At 41.6% G+C, this 24,131-nt stretch overlaps 1 protein-coding gene across 2 annotated transcripts; it reads left to right on the top strand.

Moving 5' to 3' along the window:
- The first annotated feature begins 2,020 nt into the window (after positions 1-2,020).
- NPY5R (neuropeptide Y receptor Y5) lies at positions 2,021-10,527 on the top strand. Of its 2 annotated transcripts, none has more exons than XM_056346673.1 (3): positions 2,021-2,369; positions 4,475-4,592; positions 8,774-10,527. In XM_056346673.1, exons 2-3 carry the CDS (start codon positions 4,587-4,589, stop codon positions 10,109-10,111), a joined length of 1,344 nt encoding a protein of 447 aa, XP_056202648.1. In that variant the 5' UTR covers positions 2,021-2,369; positions 4,475-4,586; the 3' UTR covers positions 10,112-10,527. The 2 variants fall into 2 exon arrangements, with proteins under 2 accessions (XP_056202648.1, XP_056202640.1); XM_056346665.1 differs by having other exon boundaries at positions 8,771-10,527.
- Positions 10,528-24,131: the final 13,604 nt, after the last annotated feature.

Genomic DNA, 24,131 nt, shown 5'->3' with positions numbered 1-24,131 from the left:
CCCAGCTCCTCCAGAACAGGTATCTTCCATCATTACTATCTCTTAATTCCTCGAGGACTCCTCTTATGGCTTCAACAACCCTATGGAGGCTGGTTTCTAGCGAACTTGTACTATTATCTGTTGTCAGTCCTGACATTCAATAGCTCTAATGTCAGTACCTTTCCTATCTCTAGATCATCTATTCTATTATTCAGTAGTATTACTGGCAAGACAGAGGTACACACACAGTGAGAAGGAAAATATGATAATGGTCTGAATAGTAATCGCCTCTGATGAGCCCTAGTGTCAGCGGTGAATTGTCCAAATACAGCTGAGAAAAATCTGATGTTATTTACAGGTCCAGGGGGAAAACAAACAAACAAACAAACAAACAAACAAACCCACACCTGCAAGTACATTACTGGTTGATGAGCCCTCCTGGAATAAGACGACAAACAAAACAAGTATGCTATTTTATTCTTAGAGAAAATTACTTTGAGGAAGGAACACCTGTCTTACTGACTGCTGGTGCTAAGCAGCATGTAATTTCTGGAGGCTGTTTGGGAATCTAGAATGTGCTTGCCTGCCTTAGAAACAAAGTCAACATGGAGGTAGGCTGTTCGTACCTTTAAGAAGGTATAATGGCATCCCACATAAAACATAGCTGTGCAATGCAAAAAACCGTAATTTCCCGTCTGTGGGCTCTGCCAGCAAATTTAGATATTTTTTTAAAGACAAGTCAGTCTGCTGTAGCCAGAAGTTTTCACAGAAAGATACAGTGTCTCTAAAACTTTGCTCTTCCCAGGAGTGAGCTTCCACTTCACCCAGTGGGGCCAGCAATGTTGGAAGCTCTCCTGGAACAAGGGGCATTCCAGGTAAACTGGTGCCCTGGGAGATGATCTTAAATCACCCCCATGGCAGGTTAGAACCAAAGTGGGTTTCTATCTTCAGGTCAAATATTTGCGTGAAAAGTTTCAAAGCCATCAATGTTAGGTGGGAAGATGGCCAAAAATGCTAAGAACAGTTGCTCAGGCCTGAAAAGGATGAATTCTGTTCTCTGCTGTGACTAACGGGAAAGCTGTCTTAAAACAACGAGATGGATTGGCACGTCACTTCCACCTGGCAGCTCCCAGTGCTCCGCTTGCACACGCCATGATTCACCAGCAGTGGGTGGTGAATAATGCAGGAGCTGGCGAAAGAAGATGGGATGTGATCTTCCTCACCATCCTGGCCTCAAACGCTGAGGATTAAGGCTAATTGTTCCTCGATCATTTACCCTAAAATGAGTGGGTTTTAACCTAAGCTAAATAAGGAACCTAACTGGACTTTTAAAAAGTTATTTTACGATATGATTGATCCAGCTCTTTTGTCTTTGTGTGGAAGTGTCTTTCACGGCCTAATTACACTGACAGCTTTTCTGCAGGGCTAGTAATATCAACTGTCGAAGGAGTGCCTCTGCAAATGGTAAAATCATTATGTTTTTGTGTCAGATTCTGTCACTTGTGCTCCCTGAGACCTCTATGTCACTCCATTCTCCAGCAGCCCTGTAATTGGACTATGATCAATGACTCTTCTTGTGCTACAAGACAGCAGCTGGCAAGAACAGCAGAATTTGTCTTTCCACGCTTTGTGCTATGACTTACCCAACAATTTTTACGCATTGAAGTATTGCTCACTTAAAAAACCACCCTGCCTTCCCACTGATGGCCCAGATGAAATTAAAACCACCCTTTCGATATTTGCCCTGGTTACTGGGTTACTCAACTCAGAAAAGGAAACTGCTGGGGGAAATCCACCACCTCCCACCTGTTCTGAAACCATGGCAGAGATTCAAGGGTGTTTGGGCAGCGTGGCCAGGCGCCCCCCAACCCTGCCCCGCTGGCCAGCGCCGGGCTCAGGGCTCCGCGCCTGCCTGACTGTGCGCGCAGGGCCCGGGGCACGTAGAGCGCTGCCGCCGCAAAACGCTGCTCCCGGATTCCCAGTGGGAAGCTGGGAGCGTCCCTTAAATACCGCGGGCGCGGGGGCTGTGTACGGACTCGTTATTTCCATGGAAACTCTAATTGCCGCCCGGTGCAGCGCTGAAATAGGGGCGCCAGGTACCGCCCGACGCAGCCTCCTGGAGCACGGCTCCGCCAGCCCCAGACCCGCATCGATAGTGGCCACCCCACCGCGACCGCGCAAGGTGCGCCGCCAGGCCGCGGCGATGCGCGCCCCGCCCCGCTCCCGGGCAGCCGCCGCGCCCCCCGCAGCGCGGCCCGGCCCGGAGCCATGAGCGCGCCCGGGGCTGCCCGCCCCGCCTGGCACTGCGCACCCGCTGCGCACCGCGGCCCTCTCCGCCCGCCGCCGCTGCCGCGGAAGACCGAGGCGCCGCCGCCGGGAGATGCGCGCAGGTAACGCTCCGCGGGGCGCGCAGCCGCCGCGCAGGCAGCCCCTCGGCCGGACGGGCTCCACGCCGCTCCCCGCGGGGCGGACGCGCAAGTTTGCGCGGGGCAGCGCCCCGCCAGTGCGGGCGCGGAGGTGGCGGCGTTTCGCTTCAGCCCGGGGGGTTTGGGTCCCGCGGGCCCGGCCCCGCTGCCCCTGGGCCCAGCAGCGGGGCTCCCGGCGGCGCGGTGCGGGGTGGTGCGGGGCGCGCAGCCCAGAGCGGCTCCCGGGCGAGGTGCCGGGGGGGCGAAAACACCGATCACGCCTGGTTGGGTTGAGTTGAGCTGGGCTGGGTTTTTGCCGTCGCGAGGCACCGCAGCTGCGCTCCCTTGGCACAGCAGGCAGCCGTGCACCTCAAGTTGTCTGTTCTGCCTCATTGCATCGGACCGCATTTCCTTGGAGCTGGAGAAATACTTGGCTCTTGCTTTTGCAGTATAATGTTGCAATTCCTCTTGTAGTTAAGCACGTAGGGAGGCATACCGTTAACGTGCACAAAAATCCCTTTTTTTGGACTCCTGAAGTAACCTCAACCTTTGGAATGCTCTCAGGTTCTCAGAGGAGTTTTTGCCCTCACAACAGCAAGCCAGAACACCTGCAGCAGCAGCGGCAGCACTGCATCTGCAGCTCACGCTGTGAATGTGCGACCCTTCAGGGCTTTCAGGTTTTGGCTCAACGTTATCTCAGCCGTTGATGATATGAGGGCATCCTCACGCGGGTAGTAGCAATGTTGCTCAGTGCTTTCCTTGTGCTTAGGGGGTCAGGCAGTTACAGCCCACCATGTTAACTCATTATAACAGTGTAGAAGTTTAAAGACTTCCTCTGACTTTTTCTGTACCATCCTGATACCACTCTGGTATTATGGAGGCAGAAAGGCAGTATTTTTTAGGAAATTTTAATATTTTGCTTTCTCCCTGTATGTGTTTGTCTTTATTTCTTTTTAAGGTAGAAAAATGTCTCCTAAGACCGTAAATCATTCACAGCTGTAAAGATTTATTGTCCTTTTACACAGATTGAACTGGCTAGACTATTCAGGGACCAGCCAGCGTTAACTTAATAGGTATTAATATTGCAGAACATAAGCTCTTATCCATGAATAAACCTTAATGTAAGTATCACATCTAACAGAAGGAACATTTTCTGAAAGAACAATTGCCTTCAGAGGATGATGATTGCCTGTCTAACTCTTGTGTTCTTGAAAATTTCACTTTAAATCTACAGAGAAAGAGAACTATCTAGCCTATTTGCTCTCCTAAATTACGGTTTATGAGTTTTAAGTGATAGCTTTAAGTGAAATTATGAGATTAACTATAAGATTTTAAACATACTAAACTAGCATATTCTAGGTTATGTGGTAACTTTAACTCAGCTAAACCTGAATAATGGTTTAAGTTCTCCCTGACATGCTCAGGCCTTAGATCAATGGCAACTGAAAGCTCTGAAGCATGATTTTGGTGAAAATAAGAATCACAGTAATCAGAGTCACGCCGAGGTATAACATAAATGAGTGTGACTTAAAGAAGTGTTACTTGAAATCAAGATCATGTACATCAGCTGTCATAAAATACATTTTGCTGTGAAAGGTAACCACAAATACTCTTTGTATTTAATGTTAACTGCATTCATTTGATTCTTACAGTAAATATTCAGACCCACCTTGGGTGCTGCCCTGAAACAGCAGTCCCCCCAGCCCCATGCCACCTAGGCCCCGCCTCGAGCATCCCACTGAAACTACAGGAGACCTAAACAAACCCTCTTAAAGCTCGTGGGGTGTGAGCTCCCAGGGCTGTAGCTGAGCACAGTCTCGGGGAGCGTACGCAGACCAGGCATACAGAAAGGGCACATCATGTGCTTGGCTGATTGATACAGGAGATGAAAGGGATCCAACTTGTGGAGCTGACAGCTAGAAAATCGCCATCAGGTACCTTCAAATTGATTACAGTTGATCTTGAAAGCAGGCGCAAGGGCACCCTGGCACTGTGGTGCATTCAGTTTAGAAATATACCTCAAATATGAGGAGAATGTTCTCTAAAGAGGATATATTGTTTAATTTTATTTCTGACAATGGGCTTTTTAGGAATCTGCATTTTCCTGAAAGCTACAGCCGCATGCCATGCTGGGATTCACCAACTGACAAAAGGGAGAGAGAATCTTCAAAAACAGAAGCAGCTGTTAAAGCAGGAAGATAAATGCCAGTAAGTGCACACAGCCCTGTGAGATCAGTGGTATGCTAATAGGAGCTTGGGGACTGAAGATCGGTGATCTGGGAGGAACGCTTTTCTTTGCATCTTTACTGCCAGTGGCCCTCAAGCTAAGAGGGCAACTGGATCCTTTTGAGCAGGAGAGGAAGCTCTGAGAGCAAGAGATCCACTTGGCAATTCTTTTAAATTTTGCAGGAAAAGTCTCCTTTCATTTCACACATCCAAAATGAAAATAAAATTTTCTTTGGGCATTTTGCAGAGGAAGTGCTGTGATGACAGAAGTTCACCTGTTGAAAGCAGCAGATTATAGTCTGTCTCCCTCCCTCTCTGTCTGTCACTGAAACTGTGACTACAGGGAGATGGTGCAGAAGTAGCTGCAGTGCACTGAAAAGTCTGAGGGTCCAGCCTGGGCCTGACCAGAGCCTGTTGCGCCTTCTTCCATTGCTCCTTCCTCATGGAAATCAGGACATGTGGCAGAGGAGATGGCACCTTCTCAGCTCTCACCCAAGGCAGAAGGCAGCCATAGCACAGGGGGGATGGGGCTGGGCAGCCCGTGCTGGATTTCAGAGGTGCTTCTGCTAGGCTCCTTCAATAATGACGTGTCTCAACAAAATAAGTCTACTTCAGCAAAACCAGCATATTCACTTTTTTTGGTTTTGAAGCATTCTATTAAAAACACAATAAACAACTCTGCTAAAGTCATACTGCAAGAGCTTTACACGGAGGTGTAGAAATCCACAGAACCTTGCAACAACATTTCAACTAAACTTCTAAGAAGAACTCGGTAAACATTAATTTAATAAACATGCTCCAGTATAACAACACATAAAACTTAGTTCCTTGGCCCTAATCTTAGCATTACCTGTGTGGAATATAAATTTCTAGAAGAAAAAATGATTGTAGGTCATCTGATGTAAAAGTCTCTTCCTTTTCACTTTTAGTCACCGGAAACTGAAAGTGGTAGTAGAAAATGACAGCGACACTGTCAGATTCTTTTCAATTCTCTTCATAGAATCCATTGACTAAAACTCAGCAAAATTAAATGAAAATGTACAGATTTCTCTTCAGACCATAGCACGTAATTGAAATGGAGTGGACTAACTTGACAGAGAGTCCTTTCTACCAGTAGAGGTGCCTGCTTTTTCCCATGCACTGATGAACCTGTGGCCTAAGATCAGCCTTTTCAACGACAGCAAATGCCATCAAAAAGTCTGGGGAGGAAACTGCAGTTTTGGTACATGGATCGACACAACTTTCACACTTACGTAGCTGCTAATATAACTTAAGCATTGGTGTGCATTGTTACTACTCATTATGACGGATATCACCATGTGTGCGGATATAACTGTTACTGAAAACAGATGCACTAAGAGCAATCCTAATCTCCGGGTATCTGAGAGAGAAACAACATCTGCAGTTTGTCTCCTTTTACAGGTCAGGCCTTCAATCTAGTATCAGGTAAAACAAGAGACCACACAGAACGATCCCTCTTAGCACAGGTTTACTTATGTAGGCACACATAATGAAAAGCTCATTCCTTCGGAGTCATCGCTGCTTTGAGAGCATTGTAAGAGGCTTTGAGGTTTTTTTGAATCTCAGGATGGCACTGGATTTCCTTCTCTCTTATTAGTCTTCCTCTTCTCAGTCAATGACTGGTTGGTAAGTAAGCAAGATCTGTACAGATTTAGCTCTTGAGTAAAGTTTCACTTCCCTTTCTCAAATAACTCCTGATTGGTATCAAACCTGCTATCAGGCAATGCAATGCTCAGCTAGTAATGGTCTCTTAATCTCTGCAAGATATAAACAGGAAAAAGAAGTTGTCCAAACAAAAAGGAAATTGTCCAGAATTACACTAATGGCTTTTTCATTATTATCTCCTCAGTTACATACAAAGGTTTTTCCTACGTACTACTCAGCTAGGATAAATGTAGTACTGCAAAGGTAACAGAATGTTCACCCTGAGAATATTAGGCAGATAATATTTCATATTGAAATGCAATGTACAGTTGAAACGGCTTTCATGAATCAAAAGAGAGTCTGCAGATCACAGATGCGTGCACACTGAAATCTGCAAAAGCATCAGTTGTAGCAAAACTCATCGTTCTTCCATATTGAACAAAGGGGGAAAATGATACAGGTATGACATAATTCCATAATCCTGAGATAGGGGAATGGAAAAAAATTATACAGGTCTGACATCACGGGGACATAATTCCATAATCCCAAGGTAGGGGAATGTATTTTATCCAGGGCAGAGCCCTGCTGTAGTTTTCTCAGACAGAAGTTATGTTCAGTCACATTTAGAGAACAGAAAGAAATTTCAGCTGATTTGGAAGTCACCGTGGTCTGCAGATCATACAATTTTCAGATGATTACTAGTAACTCAGAGAAATTAACTCAGAAAAATTAAGTTAAAAAATTATTTACTTCTTTAGCTAAATGTTGTATAAAAAGAAGCCCACCAAAATAAAACCCCTCTGATAATATCAATATAGAAATAGAGAGATTGGAATCTCTAGTCCGCCTCTTTCGAGCTGGTCTAGAGGCAAGGGTAGTCTCAGGTAATGTTGTTGTCTGTTACACGGTTTTCCACCATTACGCTAGAGACTGGGAAAAATTAAACAGAAGTAATTTGCATTAATGCTATCCTGCTTGTGCACACACAATTATAATATTTAGATTATCTAAATTCACATATTTTTTTCTTACTTCTATTTTATCTATTAAAAAACACTCTAACTTAACATTGTGAGAAGTCGTCAAGACTTAGTTCTTTTCACCTCTCCCCAGCACATTATTTGTAAGACATAAAAACTTGCAATATCTTCACATTTTGTAAAAATAAGTACTTCTAATCATACATGAGGGACCTTCCCATCAAAACACAGTCAGTGAATCTTCTGAGGGTGTTTTATGGTTTGGGTTTCCCTTTGGCATCCAACAGTAGGAACACACACGTGATGTGAAGGAAGGAGCACATTTACACGTGTTCAGGAAACCAAATAATATTACTGCACTTCGAAGAAGCCAGCACAACGCAGCTCGCTGTGGATCGGTATTGAAGAGCCCTGCCTTTTTCAGTTGACAGGTTTACCCTTCTGCTCAGTTTATGTATGTTTTGGATTTGTTTAGATCTTTTTGTTTTCTCTCGCCTAAGATTTCTAAACATTAAGCAGTTTTGTACAGGAGATTGACACTGTGGGGAATTATGACTTTGAAAATTTAGTACATGCAGGTGTTTAAGGTAAAGCGGGCTTTAAACTGAATTCCCTTGTCCTTCTGTTTCTTCTATGATGAAGACTAGTACATGAAGATTCTGTAGACAGAATAACTTTATGCTGAGTAAGTTTTAATGTTAGATGTTTCTGTGCTGAATAATTAGCTGTTCCCCAAATTTTCAAATGGCTGTGTGGGGTTTGCTTCCAGTTAACACTGTCCTCTCTGTATTACATCCAGTGACTCCGGATGTTTTTTAGGCAGTTTTCCCTTCTGCTTGAGCAACAGTTAATATATGATATTCAACACTTTATAGAAGATGGTTTGTATATGCACCACATTAGGAATTCCATCTTGGATAACTGACAGTGGTTCTCCTTATAAACTGATCCTTTTTGAAAGCTCTCATCTATTTTGTGTTAGTTTTCTACTAGCAAGGTAAGAAATACTACTGCAGTTGTTAGCATATGTCAAAACATCATATATTTTCAGGTGCTCTCATTATAATTTGCTGTCATGTAATGATTAGGCACATGCCCAGATGGTGACTGTAATTTCCTTACTCATATCAATGAGCTGTTATTCACATGAGTAATCTCACTGACTCTAAATGGATTGCTTTTGTAGCTAACTGCTCCCTCACGGAGATGCTGACAATATGTTTTATAGCAAAGCGTAGTTAAAAGCCAGCGTCATAATGCAGAACCTTAAATTGCCGTTGTCCCCTGTGAGCAGCCGGGTAGGAGGCCTAGGTGTGCTGAACACCACATGATAAAACCTAGGAAAATAATTCATGTTGACCTGAAGTTGTGCAGGATCTGCCTTACTGTAGAATAACGTCATTATTAATTTATTTGCATTAAGGTGATACAAAGTAAACTATGTTCCTTTACATTCTGATCAACAGCAGTATCATCCTTCCTTCAGATTCTAATTAATGCCTTTCTCATTCTAAGCAGGACTGTAAAATGGATTTAGGATTCAAAGACCGTAACAACAGGACACTTACCAAGAATACCTCTGCTGCTACAAAGAATTTTTCTGCCTGGGAAGACTATAAGAGTAGTGTTGACGACATACAGTATTTTCTTATTGGGCTGTACACACTTATAAGTCTGGCTGGCTTTATGGGAAATCTGCTTATACTAACAGCTCTACTAAAGCGCAAGCAGAAGACAATAATAAACATTCTCATTGGTAACTTGGCCTTTTCTGACATCTTGGTGGTGCTGTTTTGTTCACCTTTCACACTGACATCCATCCTGCTTGACCAGTGGATGTTTGGCACTATCCTGTGTCATGTAATGCCCTTCCTCCAGTGCACATCAGTTCTAGTTTCAACTTTGATGTTAATATCTATTGCTGCAGTCAGGTACCGTATGATAAAATATCCCCTTTCTAGCAATCTAACAGCAAAACAAGGCTATTTCTTAGTAGTGACCATTTGGACCTTTGGCTTTGCAATTTGCTCCCCTTTGCCAGTTTTCCACAAAATTGTAGACCTCAGCAAAACTTTGAATGTAGAGGCACTGGAGAACAGGCTCTTGTGCATTGAGTCCTGGCCTTCTGATTCCTACAGAATCGCCTTTACGATAGCCTTACTGTTCATGCAGTATATATTGCCACTGGTGTGTTTAACCGCTAGTCACACCAGCGTCTGCAGGACCATAGGTTCCAGACTGTCAAACAAGGAAAACAAGTTTGAAGAAAAGGAGATGATAAACCTAACTCTTCAGCCCACCAGGAGTACCGGCACACAGGTGCAGCCCTCCAGACATCCCAGATGGAGCTGCGCCTTTGGCAGAAAGCACCACAGAAGATACAGTAAAAAGACTTCAAGTGTGATGCCCACTATTTCAAGGCATCATCAGGATACTCATTCCAGAGACTTCCCAGAAATATCTGGCACAGAAAAAAGCCAGCTCTCTTCCTCTAGTAAATTCATCCCTGGGATACCTATCTGTTTTGAGATGAAACCAGAAGAAAATACAAAGATCCAGGATGCGATTACAGTATCCCGATCCATTGTCAGAATTAAGATGAGATCTAGGAGAGTTTTTTGCAGACTGACAGTGCTAATCCTAGTTTTTGGTTTCAGTTGGATGCCTCTTCACCTTTTCCACATTGTGACAGATTTTAATGCCACTCTTATTTCTAATAGACATTTTAAATTAGTATATTGCATATGCCATTTACTGGGTATGATGTCCTGCTGCTTGAATCCCATCCTCTACGGGTTTCTTAACAACAGCATAAAAGCTGATTTAATGTCCCTTATTCCATGCTGCCAAATATAATGATTTTATGTGCCCCAAGATAAAATAAAACAAACAAGTTTGGCTTTCAAGCCTGCTGACGTGTATAGCTGTAAAAGCTAAATTAGTTTAGTTTAGTTAGTCTGACTTGGCTGTGATTAGTAGTGTTTTGTGTAAACGGATAGTTCTATGGCTGCATGTATTTCTTGCACTGGGCAGAAATGTATAGATATATTATAATATTCTTACATCTGTTACACATAGGAAATCATGGCCAGTGAACAAAACCAGAATACCATTTTCATTACCTGAAATATTGGCAATCTGTGCTTTGGAATTATACAGAATACATAATGAGCAATAAATGTAAGACAAACTACTTAGACATATCACTATTAACTGTCATTAACCTATAATAAAATACATACAGTTTACTAAATAACTAACTGTTGAGACTATTTCAGTGCCAACTTTGACTCTTTTCTAAGATAATTAAACATTTTTTCTGTTTTCTGGGTGTGATTAGAAAAATATTTTTCCTTAGCTTTTTGACTTATACTTTGCAATATCTTTGCAAGATGCTTTGCTGCTGGTTCCCCGATTGCCTTATTCCCTGGAACGGGTTTGTGGGTAGTTGTTCTTGTCTAGATTGTTTCCTTCTCACTGTGTTTACCCAGTACAGCCTATCTCTGATTTCCTTAGCCAGTTTTTACTCTGGCTTGTCATTTTATGTAATTTTCAGCCAGGCCTGAACTTATCTATGCCTTTGTTCTTGCAGTGATGACTCCCCTGAACCATACAACATGCTTCTGATCAGAGTAAGCCTCCATTACATAAGTAAGTGATAGTGGAAAGATAAAGATAATGGAAAGGCAGCGCCCCTTTTCCTTTTCCAAAAAGCAAAAGCTTACTGCACTGCATTACAGCTGACCCACTTGCTTTGGAGAGCTGGAACAGCTTTCAAATAAATATGCACATATGCGCGCGGGCACACACAGACAGACACACAGACACACACTTTCTGTATCTCCCTTCCTTCTCTCCTTTTCTCCATCTCCCTTCCCTCTCTCCTTTTCTCCTTCCTTTCTAGCCTGACCAGTACTTTTTCTTCCAAATTGAAATCACATGCATATTACATTTCGCAGCACAAATGCAAAGAGTGTGTGTGTGTGTATATATATATATATTCGCCCATACTTTTTTTTCCCCGCGTGGATTACTCTAACTTAATAACTCACCTTCGCCCTCAGGGTGCAGTAAATGTACAAAACCTCTGCCCTGAGTTTTAAGCTGTAAATGCTCTCCCCAGGTCTAGCTAGTGATTATTTCCTTTTCTCCACTAAGATTTCTAATCCAGTAGGCTTTTTTCATAGCCTCCAGGGTGAGAAATAAAGTTATTATTTTTATAAATGGGTGTGGAGGAAGTCTTATTGTGTATTCCTTGCTTCAAGATACTTCCCTTCTAGTTAGTCTTTAGAAGTGAAAGCAGTTCTTTTATTTTGAGGATTCATCAAATTATTTTTATCACAGTGTTACAATTCTGAGACCTTTTCTCCCCAAGCCATCATCTGCTAAGCAGTTTATTACATAATACCAGTGGGTAATATCTCTGCTTCTGTCATTAAGATATTTCCCTGAAGCCTAGTTCCCAGTAACCCATTGTTCTTTGTTTTCGCTAGTGACATACTTTAGTAGTTTCTTCCTGGACACTGAGTATTGCATTTTGCAGATATTATCTCCTAAAAACCTACAGTATGTCATTTTATAGAGTACAAATGGTGCAGAATACAGAATATTGGAACAATAGATTTTAAAATAGCTGTTTAAAAGTTTTAAGTAGTTGAATTTAAAAATATTTATGGCTAGTCTTGGTAGATAAACTTAGGGAAAAATTAACTAAATCCACAGTTAGAACACAATGCTGTAGTTCTACAGAAGTTATATCAGTTTATGTTTGATTCATGTCTACACATTTTCATGTCATTGTAATATATCATCTAACCTTATTTATACCATGTGATGTAACCACGTAGTATAAGAGGATAAGAAAGCAGTCACGTTGTTTCAGCTTGAAATATTATTTCCAGCTTTTTTTTTCTTCTGAATTTATTGTTCTCTTCTTTCCTACTTGCTATATATTTTCTATTCCTTCCTTTCTTTGTATGTTTTCAGAATGTCAATGATTTTTAGCACCTACACTTAGGAACATTATTTAAATATGAAATTACTGTTTATTCAGTAATGACTCTTTTCAGATCGAATTCTACTCACTTTTACTGTATATGACACACGGAATCATGCTAGGATGCGAATAAGACCTTCCTTTAGTTTCTGAGGCACACAAAGATTAGTCTGTACACTGGTGATTTTATATTTAAATCAGTTTCCCTGGATGAAGTCAGTAACTGTGCTCCTTACTTTTTACACTGATTAAAGCACAACAAACGGTAATTTGGCAATAGAGAATTAAATCAAAACAGCTACTGAACGTCTTTAGTCCTGTGCCATCTAAATCTGCCATCTTATCTTTTTTAGGACAGTGATGGGAGAATGTATATTTTCTTTTTATTTATAAAGCAATAATCAGAATTATATTTTGACTTCTCCAAAATGTCTCTGCCTTTCCTCTGAAATGTTGAATAACCTTTCCGCCTGCCACCTTCTTTCAACAGCCAGTGTAACTTGTCCCAGTATAAGCAAGGAATACAGAAGCAGCAGACAGCAGCAGCAGCAGCAAGTGAAATCAGGCAGAAGGCAATTCCAGAAAAAGTAACTTCTGTGAGTGGGAGAGGAAAGAACTGGACCATCCATTCAATGTTCTCCCAGTCTGGAACATTAGGAAAAACAGAATAAATTCTGAACACAAGGATCCCTCCACCCTATGCTTCTTGAGTAGGACTCATCTAGTTTGAGCTGCAGCAGATGCTCCTACGGGCTTCATGCACAGCAGCAACTAGCAGTGTGATGCTGTCTCCGTCATGTATGTCAACGTGTCTTGGGAAGATGTCCCTCACTACAGGATCCAATGGCATTTTATCACTCCCATAAGTATACAGGCGTACATACAGGTACAGATAGGTACACTCCCTAGAAAACAAAGCACGTTAAAATGGATTTTCAAATAGCACATTTAATCAAGTCCATAGGCCAGCTATACTACTATGGGTCAATTCCTTCCGTAACTAAAAATCTAAGTTAATGGGAAGGTAGGAGTTTTGTTTTGATAGCATCTGCTAAATACAACCAGGAAGTGGCAGCTGCAGAGCCAGCTACCCACTGGAGTTAGAGGGATGAAGGCTTGTACTGGTACAGTGATCACTCTATTAATAAAAAAGAAGATGGAAAAAACCCTCTCAGACAGCTGGTCTTTGTGTATCATGAATGTTAAAACTCTTATGATGACTTGCATGAGGGATATAAATGTTTTTTTCAGTTCTACAAAATAAGATTGTTGACAAAGTTGACTTTTTGTAAATGTCAAAGATTAAATGTTGTTGATAGCTGGCCTTTGTCCCTCTTCTTTCAGCCGAGAAGCAGCAGATGCCCATGAAGAAGCGCTGGTGTGGCCAGGCCGCTCCCAAGCCACCAGGCCAGCGCAGCAGGGGCGCCAGCACGGGCTGACATGGGAGGACATTGATTTAGGTTGTGGGGAAGAGGTTGGAGCCTCTGTGGTTCTCCATGGCACCATGGCAACAGCGGCTGAGACAGACGGGTATGGCTCCCACAGGTCTAGAGTAGCTGTGGTCACAGCAGGCTGCGCAGTCCCTGCGGGGGACAGGCAGCCCTGGGCAGGGCTGCTGTAGAGGAATTGTAAAGGAATTGTAAAGGAATGAAGGCAGGTTAGTTATTGATGATATACAGCTGTGGGCTGGCTTCAGGGGCGGTGGGCTGGCTCATGTGGACAAGGTGCAGCTGTGGCTGGTTCTGCTGAGTAGTTAAACAGCTCTGAGGGGGAGGGAAGGGGAGCTTGGGGTGAAGGAAGACCTGGAAGCAGCAGAGGGAGGGGGGAGAGAGAGAGAGAGAGAGAGAGAGAGAGCGCGCGCGCGCGCGCGCGCGCCCTAGGTGGAGTGGCCTGAAGAATACAAAGCAATATCCCGGACAGCAGATGAACTGTTGAAACCTTGTGGGAGATCGGTGGCTGTGCTGGGGCAAGGTGTGGGAGCTGCTTATGGAAGTTAACCTGGGATGGGATGGGATGGTAAAAGCCTTGTTGCAGCTGCTAATTGCTAGTGCTGTGACAGGCTGCCAGCCCAGGAGAGCAGGCAGCAACACAGCATGGGAGGAAAACCATGTTACCGTTGTATTTGCTGGTGGCTGCAGCCTTTCCAGGCACATAGCCCTGTACCTGGAGCCTGAAAGCTCCTGTGACAAACCATTTCCTTCTCAGCAGTGTAAGCATCTGAGGAAAGGGGGGTGGGTGGGGAAATAAATCCACCGATCTGAAGGTGTGTGAGAACCAAGATGAGGTGCACAGTCAGGACAAAAAGTGTCTGCTCCCAATCATGCTGAGACATGCTCCAGCTCTCCTTTTGGGAAGTATAGGACAGGTGGCATGGAGAACTTCCTTACCTTAAGATTATTAACAGATTAAAAAACCCCTTCTGTAACCCATAGGGGTCTGTCAGCTTTCACTGTGCTTTTGACAAAAAAGAAATTGATAGTTTTCTCACAGGAGTCCCTGTGTCTGTCTGCAGCATACAAGCTAAGCAGTATTAAACATCATAGTCTCAAGAAAGACCTCCTTGATAAATGCCATTAGGTCCAGGAATTTGGCCTTTGATTTTGATGAAAGCCAAATTATGCTTTGTAAACTTGTATAATATACTACTTACAATAAAAAGCCTTAGCCAGAGGAAAAAAATAGTATGGTCTGGAAGTGTCTTAGGGCAGTGACAGGACTCTGGTGCTAGACAAGTCTCATCTTCTTCCCCCCTGTGACTTCAATAATGGTATGAAATCATCATCCTCATGGAGTACCTTTATAAAGACTATTATTAAGTAAATTTTTGAACCATTTTTGACCTTGATATAGGGTTGATATTTTCTGAGGTCAGCTTTCTTGTTCTTCCATTTCATGTCTTTTTATTTACTCTTGAATCCAATAAACCAGTTTCCCTAGGGCCTTTTACATGCAGTACGTAATGAAATCTCCCGAAGTTGCTTGGTTTGATCCAAAAGTATATAATTTTATTATAAGTATATTTAATTGGTTAAAAGTTGCCTTTCCACTGAAACAGTAGGTAGACCTGCTGTTATTCATATTCAGTTGAAGTGACTTTTCACAGAAAGAGAAGCAAAAGCCAGAACAAGAAATAAAACCCACACTAACACTAGCTAGCCATGTTGTGTCAGAATGTGTCAGAGCCAGACCCTTCTCAAATATCTACTGGAGACAATGACTTAGTGTCAGTACTGTCGAGCATTGCTAATCCCATATGTGACCAGGAAGCCCATTGCAAATTTTTTAATCTGAGGAAGTATCAGCTAAAAAATTAGTATGGATACATGTGCACTTACCCCTCTCAAAATGTTTCTTTAAAGCAAAAGCATTTTCTTTCCAACCATGTGATAAGGACAGTTTTGCCTGTGATCACTCATAATGCATCATTCTGTGCCGTTGAGACAGTCTGTATCATCGTACCAGGGTATCCACATGCCAGTGCGCCTTACCACAGTGCCTATTTTTAAATCTCTGCAGGCTCAGAGATACTAGCGACATTGCTCTGCTTCAAAGGTTACCATGGTCTTCTGGACTTCATATTAAACTTTATCTCATTATATATAGTTTAAGGGGGGGGGGGGGGGGGGGAGGGGAAAGCCTAATACAGCATGTCCTTCATAAAAATAGTCTTACTGATTCTGACACAAACTTTGTCAAAAAACTGATTTCCTCAGAAAGAATGTAACTGCGGAGAGGAAGATGTGGTCACAGTTTTTCAGAAAGCTGAGCTGTGCATTAAGGGTACAACTAGCATCATTGTTATAAATTCAGTGCAACCATATAAGTCAGATTTCATTAATCTTGTTTGCTTTTGAAGAGAAAATACTGCAAAATATTTGAAAATTTCAAAATTACTTTGTTACATACTGATATTAGGAAATATTGTAAAAGAAAACACTGCCACTATCCAAATTCAGTTCTTTTGACTAAATATAAATGCTTTGTTTTGCTCTTGTAGTCACATTAAGATGATCCTTTTAATACTAAGGCTTAAAAATAGTCCTCTGGGAAATTATCAGAATAGTGATTTGATGTTCAAGGCTAAAGTGCCCTGTTCTTACATCCAGTTAAACAAATGCTTGCTTTGTCTTAGCAGGAGAAGGCTCATGTCTTTATCACTTCAGTGCCACATTAATTGGACATTTTTGAGCAGAAGACATTTATTACTGTCACTGTGAACAAGACAATGTATAAGAGGATTTTAAAGGCACTTCTGGTGCAAAGTTTTTCTGGAGGAGTAACTTGATGATAAGCAAAGATACATCTCTTCAGATTCAGTAGGAACCACGAAGACACAAAACCCATCTAATGACAGACCACAAGACCATTAATTATAATTAACTATAAATCTGCTTCTTGAGGGGAAGGGGTGGGGATGGAGAGAAAATAACTAAGCAAAGAGATAAATAAAACCATCCTTGCTACAAGTAATCTTAGTGCCTCTTTGTACCTTACATCCAGATTTACTTACATGGAACAAGATGATAGTCTTACTGTGTTTTAACTCCTCGTAATTCCCTTGGCTTTATGAGGCTCTCCATCAAATTAGGGGTCATTTAGTATTCATAAGGATTTGGCCTCTTGGCCTAAGGATTAAGGAGCTGCACAGGAGATCAGAATACAATCCAAATCTTTACTTTCTGCTGGTTTGGTTTTTTATTTTTTTGTGGTGTTAGCACAACGGGGAGAAGTGCAAGCTGTTTACTGCGGGAAAATTATACTCATTTTTATGTCACTACTGGGACCCAATACAGGCAAAACAATTACGTATCTTTTAAGACTCCACCAGTTCCAACACACATCTCATAAAGGTAATTGTCTGAAGCCTCAATGATACATTCTCTCAATTAATATCCTAGAGTTTGAGAGCACATTTCAGATAGCATAGCCTCATCTGATGCTCACTGCAAAGCATGACAGCTGGAATTCCGACCCTCATTCCTACTGCAGAACTGAACTGCAATGTGCACTGGTAGAGATTGCTCCTTAAGATCATTTGGGGACTGAAGCTCATTCAGGGCACAGCTGATCTCTTCTTACTGGTTTCATGGAAGTCCAATCTTCAGGAAAGCTGCACCAAGGCCATTTTTGTCAGACAAATTACAGTTAGTTCCCAGGAGCTCTCAGGGTCACCTAACACCAATCTCCCTCTTGCACATCATGCGCCTGCAGGCAGCTGGGACCCTCAAGTGCCATTCCTTTCACAGGAGAGGGGGAGTGCTGAAAAAGCAGTGAAGGAGTCTGCAAACTCTATGGGACTTCTTTGCCCTCTTGATCTGGAACAGTCTAAAATTGGACGCCTTCCAGAGAGTTGTGGAAGACACCTGTGTGAGACTTTTTGGAGAGGGAATAAGGAATCACTTGCCAGAGATGAAGTGGAATGAAAAAATCTGTCAGTGCAGGATTAGCTGATTAATTCAACGTATCTAGGATTCTAGAGCCTTACTAATAGTGTGGCAAAAATCCCCATCCATACATAGTTGATAGGCAGTTTTGTTTCTTTTCTTTAACATGAATTTATTTTAACCACTAGAGGTGGACGCTCGTACGTGCTCTAACCTACACAACTTCACATTGTCATACAGCTCCGACACCAAATTCCCCTTTGCCATGAAGATATTCATTCCCTCAGTTTGTATTGGTCCATTACATGGCATAATAGGTCTGATCCTTATAAACAATTTTGTTTAATTACTACAATGAAAATGATTAAAAAGAGTAGCACCAGAAAAAAAGGAGCACACCTGTCAGAATGAGGTATTGACTAAATCAAGCTATCCCTAAAAAACTATGGAAACACTGCAGTGTATTTCATTGACACTTGTCAAATACATGAAAGGTAAAGGTTTCTTTTCCACAGTTGGGCAGTTGTTTTTTGCTGAAATAGAACTTCCAACCTGTCCCTTTAATTATGAACATCCATAAAAGACGTGACTATACTAAGAATTTTATGACCAACCAAAAAAAACCGCAAACAAAACCAAAAACCAAACAGTCTAGGAAAAGCTTTTATTTAAAGAACACACCATAAATTAATAATGGTTTATTTTCTTTGATTGTAGTACTGTCTACATGGACTGTAATAAACTGATTTCTACTTTCCATGCATGAAATTCACGGGATAATTGCTTACAGTAGACTGTAAGCAGAACTAAACTTGTAATTTACAATGATAAATGAGAACTAAAAAGCAGAGGTCATTTAACCACTGTTAAAAACACAAATAACATCGCTTTCTTTTGTTCAGATCAGAAATTAAGACAGCATCTGTTACACTATTTATGCAATTGCATTCATGTGAAGATCTTACCACATTTATTTTTAAGAAATAAGAGGTATAATAAGAGGTGGTATAGCCAGGCTGATTCTGGTTTTGTATCACAATATAAATTTATCCTTCATGATACATAAGGTTATTTGAAGGACAGAAAAACATCATAAACAACATGCAAAAAAGAATAATCCTGTTTCCTATCTGAAACATTAATTTCTATTCCCCTAATAGTGATTAAGCCATATTAAGCACCCCCAAATGAAGTGACTTTGTAAGTCTCTGGAATTTCCTTGGCAAAGACAAGCACTGTAGTTTTAATCTGCACATTGGTGGTGGTGCTGTTTTACAAAGTTGATTTCTATAATATCATTCAAATGCTGTTTAACAACATTTAACAACAGCCTTATAAAGGAAGAAATCGAGCCCAGCTGCAACAGCATCCTATTTTTCACGTTTTTGGTTTTTTTTGTAAAAAAAAGCATTTAAACAAAATAAGTCTATTTATTTAAGTTTTATATTTATGGTATCCATGGCACACTGGTGAAATAATCTTATCTGAGCAGTTCTTGCCAGAATTGTTCAGTGGCTTCCTCTTGGAGCCCACAGGCTCCGGAGCCGAGCAGCAGCCGCAGCTGTGGGAGCCCACTCCTGGCCAGCACAGCTGGGTCCTGCAGCTCTGCTGGACCAGCTGTGAGCATACAGACACTCCAGCTGGGAAAGAAGAGAGCACTGAGAGCTTTTCATGGTATTTCCCCCATGAATGGACTCTTTAGGATGTTGTGGTTTGGTTGTTTTTTTTTTTAATTTATTAATATTTTTTTAAGGTAAAAAAGCCCCAAACCAGAGGCTGTATTTTCCAAATACCATCTTACAAAATGAAGCAGAAAGTCAAGGAAAATATATCTCAAACCCCTGGTATCTGCCAGGAAATACAAGATTCAAAATACTCTCACAGCTGTGCAAATTTGGCACAGTCAAAACTGATGTTCTTCTGGAAACATTGCAGCGTTTGAAATAAAGCTACTGTGAAGATTTGTTCGTTTAGTGGTAGGTATTGAGAAGGTTGTGTGCACAGACGTTCACCAGGCAGAGAACAATGAGCCAGCCAGCCTGAACACTCCATCCATCTACCAAGCACGCTGGGATCCTCTAGGAAGGAGTGAGGAGGAGGGTCTCAGCAGGAACGTGCTTTTTCCTCTGTAACTACCGAGAGCAAGCATGTGCTGGGTGCACGGGTGATTCTTTCATGCTAGCAAAACTTTGTCTGCACGTTCTCCTCGGCTCCCAGTGCGTGCCTGAGGCACACTGCCCACAGCATTCAGAAACGGGGCAGTGTACTATTATTACATTTTGCACTTTGCTTAACACCTATACTTGTAATAGATACTTTAACACCTATACTTGTAATAGATATTTAGCTTATTCTCCTGCTTTGCTCTCACCTTTCCCTGTAGTAAGCACTTAATTTACGTTGAAACACTGAATTGAAAAATCCAGACCCTTTCACTTGTGTTGGTTGTTCTGACTACCTTTATATATAAGGTAGCTTGATTTACCGTATTAACTTTAAGGACCCTGTGTTTCTCTATTCCATTCCTTTTGATGCCCTGAAAACATTAATTTTAACTTCAAATCAGACTCAGTCAATGAACTACCGAGCGTGCCTGAGTGCAGATTAATAACTAGATAGCATCTCAGTTCATCGGCAAAGGAAATTTTAAAATTGCCAACATCATAACACATACACCCCTAAGCCTAAGTTCCTAGCTTGAGGGCGTCAGGATATATGGGGCAGCCCCCGCCCTTCAGTTTCAGTGGGAACTAAGCATTAGGCATGATCCATGTGTTGGGGGAGCCGGAGACTCCTCACAGCAGCTCCCTGAGTGTTCCTCTGGGAAGCAAGGCTACCCCAGGCAGCCTAAAGTGAACTCACTGTTCATTTGCATCAAACTCATCTCAGCTGGAAGGTGAGCTTTATCCAGATTAAAAGCACCACCACTTTTAAGATGGTTCTTTTTAAGAGGTTTATGGGTCTGTTTTTCTGCCCAATAGCTTAAATTGTGTTGGTGTATCTGAAGGGTCTGTGTGGAGATGGCAGAGCCGGTTGTGTAGCAACTCCCAGGGGAAGAAATGTTCAAAAACCAAATAGTTTAGTATATGTACTTTGCTCTTAATGTTGACACATGGTTGATTAAGGTGTGCTATGTAGTCATTTTAGTGAGTCGGAAAAGCTGTATAGGACTGAAACTATTACATAGTGGCTAACTTTTATGATACACAATTTGCATTCAGTTAGAAAAACAAGTGTTTCACAACGTAAATTTTTCTGCCTGAAAAGGGAAGGTCTGGTTTGCAGCTAGAATACAATTGTTTTCCTCAGCAAGATGGAAGACATGAGCAGAGAACTGACATGTTGAAGAACCTTTCATGAGTTCAGAGAACAGCATTCCTAGTTCAGCTTGCACTAGCACTGCTATCCTTTGAAGAGCTCAAAAATGAAATACAATAAAGGACTCCTTGTTATAAAGCATCTCAGATAATCTAATACAAGATCCTACCTCCTCTGCTTCTTTTATAGCCGCAAAGCACAACAACAGTCCTATTTCTGGCTTCAGTTATGCCGCCTCGAACCCAGTATACCACAGAGACATAGGGGCTAACTGGGAGAAGCAATATTTGGAGGCTGAGTAGTGCTAGCCAAGTTGATCCCTAGGCTGCTGTTGCTGAAATGTGCTGTAAAGATTCAAAGTGACAGCTAAGAACACTTCCATATGAAACGGATTTCAAGACCGCATTGTTTTTGTTTCACTCCTCACTGCATTATTTTTTTTACCCTAGTCTTTTGCTTGAATAAACAGATATGCTTTTGCCTTTGAACTGTGGTGCTATTAAAGGTAAGTTCAAATGACACCAGCAGGTAGAGGGCTCATTGCTTGTCTGGAAATGACTAATTGCAGTGGAATGATATATAGAGCAAACCACCTCAGAGCATTTGTACTCTGAGATGAGTTTGAAAACTGTGACAGGTATCGTGCAAAACTGAAAGGATTGATCTGAGGACTTTTATCGCTAGTTCAGTGACTTCAAGAACCTTCTGGCAGCCATTGGCCAGCATTGCTGCATCAGAAAAGTAACAGACTGACCACTGAAAATATTAATTGTTTAATTATTACAGGACCCCTAAGGTTCCTATGTTAACACACCTAAATTAGGGCAAGTTTTCAGAAGTGGTGAGTACTCTGCACACACCAGTGTAATCAGGGGTAAAACAAAGCGCTTGCTCAGCTCTGTTTAGGAGTTGTGAAGAGCTGCTGGAGCTCATCCTGAGGAGAGCTCTGCCGGCTGCTGCTTGGTTTTTGGAGCTGTGCTTCCAGTCTTGGCTCACGCTTCAGAGGCAGGGAAAGCGGGGTGCACGTGCTAACTTCCAGTTTTACCCTGAGGACCTGAAGAAAAGAATTACAGATGTAGAGATTTTCTCTTCTCCCTGTTTGTTGCTATACTACATCTAAGCTGAAGTACCTGGGAGTCCTTCCCAGGACCGTGCACACCTTCTTGTCGTGTCCCCATTCCAGACTGGAGCAAGATCCAGGCACTCAAGGTGACCTGGAACAACAGGAGAACAAGACACAGGTATGATTCCTTAGATACCTGCTGTACCATTTCTAAGTATAGCCAAGAAAACTAGCTCCAGTCCAGTTTATTTTATTTAGCAAAAGACTTATTCTTTTGGGTTGATCAGTGGAAACACCCACTTACCTAGGCAGCATGTTTGAAAAAAAAGAATCTGACTGTTGCTCCTCTGATTCAGTAAACTAATAGCTGCTGAGGCATGTTTTTTTAGAAGAGATTACACAAGATGATTCTCTTTAATCGGTTAAGGTGGGGCAAATAATGTAAGTGTCATGCAGTCCTTTATTCTTATGCTTTCCTCTACAATTGCATGTATCATTCTGATCATCTGCATTTAAACAGAGCAGAACAGAAGATGACCAAAGAATCAGATCATCTCCAGCTGATAAATATATTACTAGCTAAAAGATTTGTTGGTGAACTTCGTAAGAAGACAGGTTTAATGAATAGGTGATAGAAACCCCTAGTAAACCCTTTGAATGATACCTGCAGAAATAGGCTCTCAGATGAAGTGAAACTGCAGAATGTAAAAAGACATTATTAACACAATGCATAATTAATCTATAAATTTGTCGTCAAAGGTATGGGAAGGGTCAAAGTTTTGGCGAGCTGTATCAGCTGATGACAACATAAGGAGCATTTTTACAGAAACACCTTTTTACACCTTCTAAGTGATAAAAAAACCTTAAACATGAAGCCACAGACTCATCTGTAAATTAGTTTAAAAAAAATAGATGTATGAATAAAATAATCTTTGATTGCCACTTGCGAGGCTTTGAGGCACACCACTCCCTGGTCAGATCCATCTAGAAGTGCCTTAAAAATTCCATTCCAAAAGTTGAAATTTTAAGTCAACGCATATTAAAGAAATAAATAAATCTCTAATTCTTTTGGACATAATGCTTACAGAAAGCTAACAGCAAATGATCAAAAGAAAAACTGTAGTGATGATAATGAATGATTTCCACATGCATTTACCCGTGCAGTTTCTCTGAACCTATTCACTGGACGATTGCGCAGGTACCGCCGTATGCAAACAGCTATGCTGTTCACCATACCTGTAAGCCAGACCAGAGATTTAAAACTGAACGCGCCAGAACTAAAATAATTCTAGTTCTAGAGTAAAACAGGGCACAAAGAGCCATCATTAACAGTTTCTTTGTCTTGTAGAAGCCAGTGTAACTGGACGCTGGTGCAACAACGGGTTAAAAGACATTTAGTAAAAGATTCTCATATTTATCATCAGGGTAGTTGTGAATTAGATTGAAGTATCATCTCGCTAATATAAAACATTTGAAGTCTAATGTTCAGTAATCCTATTCTTGTGAGAATTAGCACTGTAATTGAGCCTTTCAAATAGGGATAACATGAAATAGATCCCTTGGGTATTTTTGAAGAAGTTCTACACCTGTCACTACCACTAGAAGTCTTAAATAGCTTAAAGCTACATGACAGTGGAGAGGAAAAAAAACTTATCAAAGAAACAGCTAAAAACATTTGTGAAAGTTTGTGCAACAGTGATCAAGTGGGTAAGAGAAAACACAGCTCAATTTTCCTACAAAAATTGCTTCGTTACAGAAAAACAATAGCACAAATTGAAAGAAAACAATTTCCCAAAGAGTGAGCCTCACACAACAGATAACATTTTTCTTCATATCAAGACTTTGACTTCTTAGTTTACAGACGTTTCAGATTGGTTCTTCCAATTATAATACCCCAGTGAGAAGCATCAAGTAATATTGGAAAGAGCTTCAGCTTGTGTTCCCATTCCCCTCCCTGCAATGTATCCCCTGGTTACCAATACATCTGTGTAACTGAATTGCTCAACAGAGCATCAAGGACCAAGCTGAGGCAAGTCATAGTGGGCATGGAAATGCCTTTTACATTAAAAAGTTATTGTGACAGTTATTCCTTGGTGTTGGCAGAAAGCTTTAAAG

Source organism: Falco biarmicus, chromosome 1 (genome assembly GCF_023638135.1).
Source record: "Falco biarmicus isolate bFalBia1 chromosome 1, bFalBia1.pri, whole genome shotgun sequence".
In the NCBI taxonomy this organism is placed as follows: domain Eukaryota; kingdom Metazoa; phylum Chordata; class Aves; order Falconiformes; family Falconidae; genus Falco; species Falco biarmicus.
The sequence above is the reverse complement of the archived record's forward strand: the minus strand, read 5'-3'. Positions and strand labels throughout refer to the sequence as shown.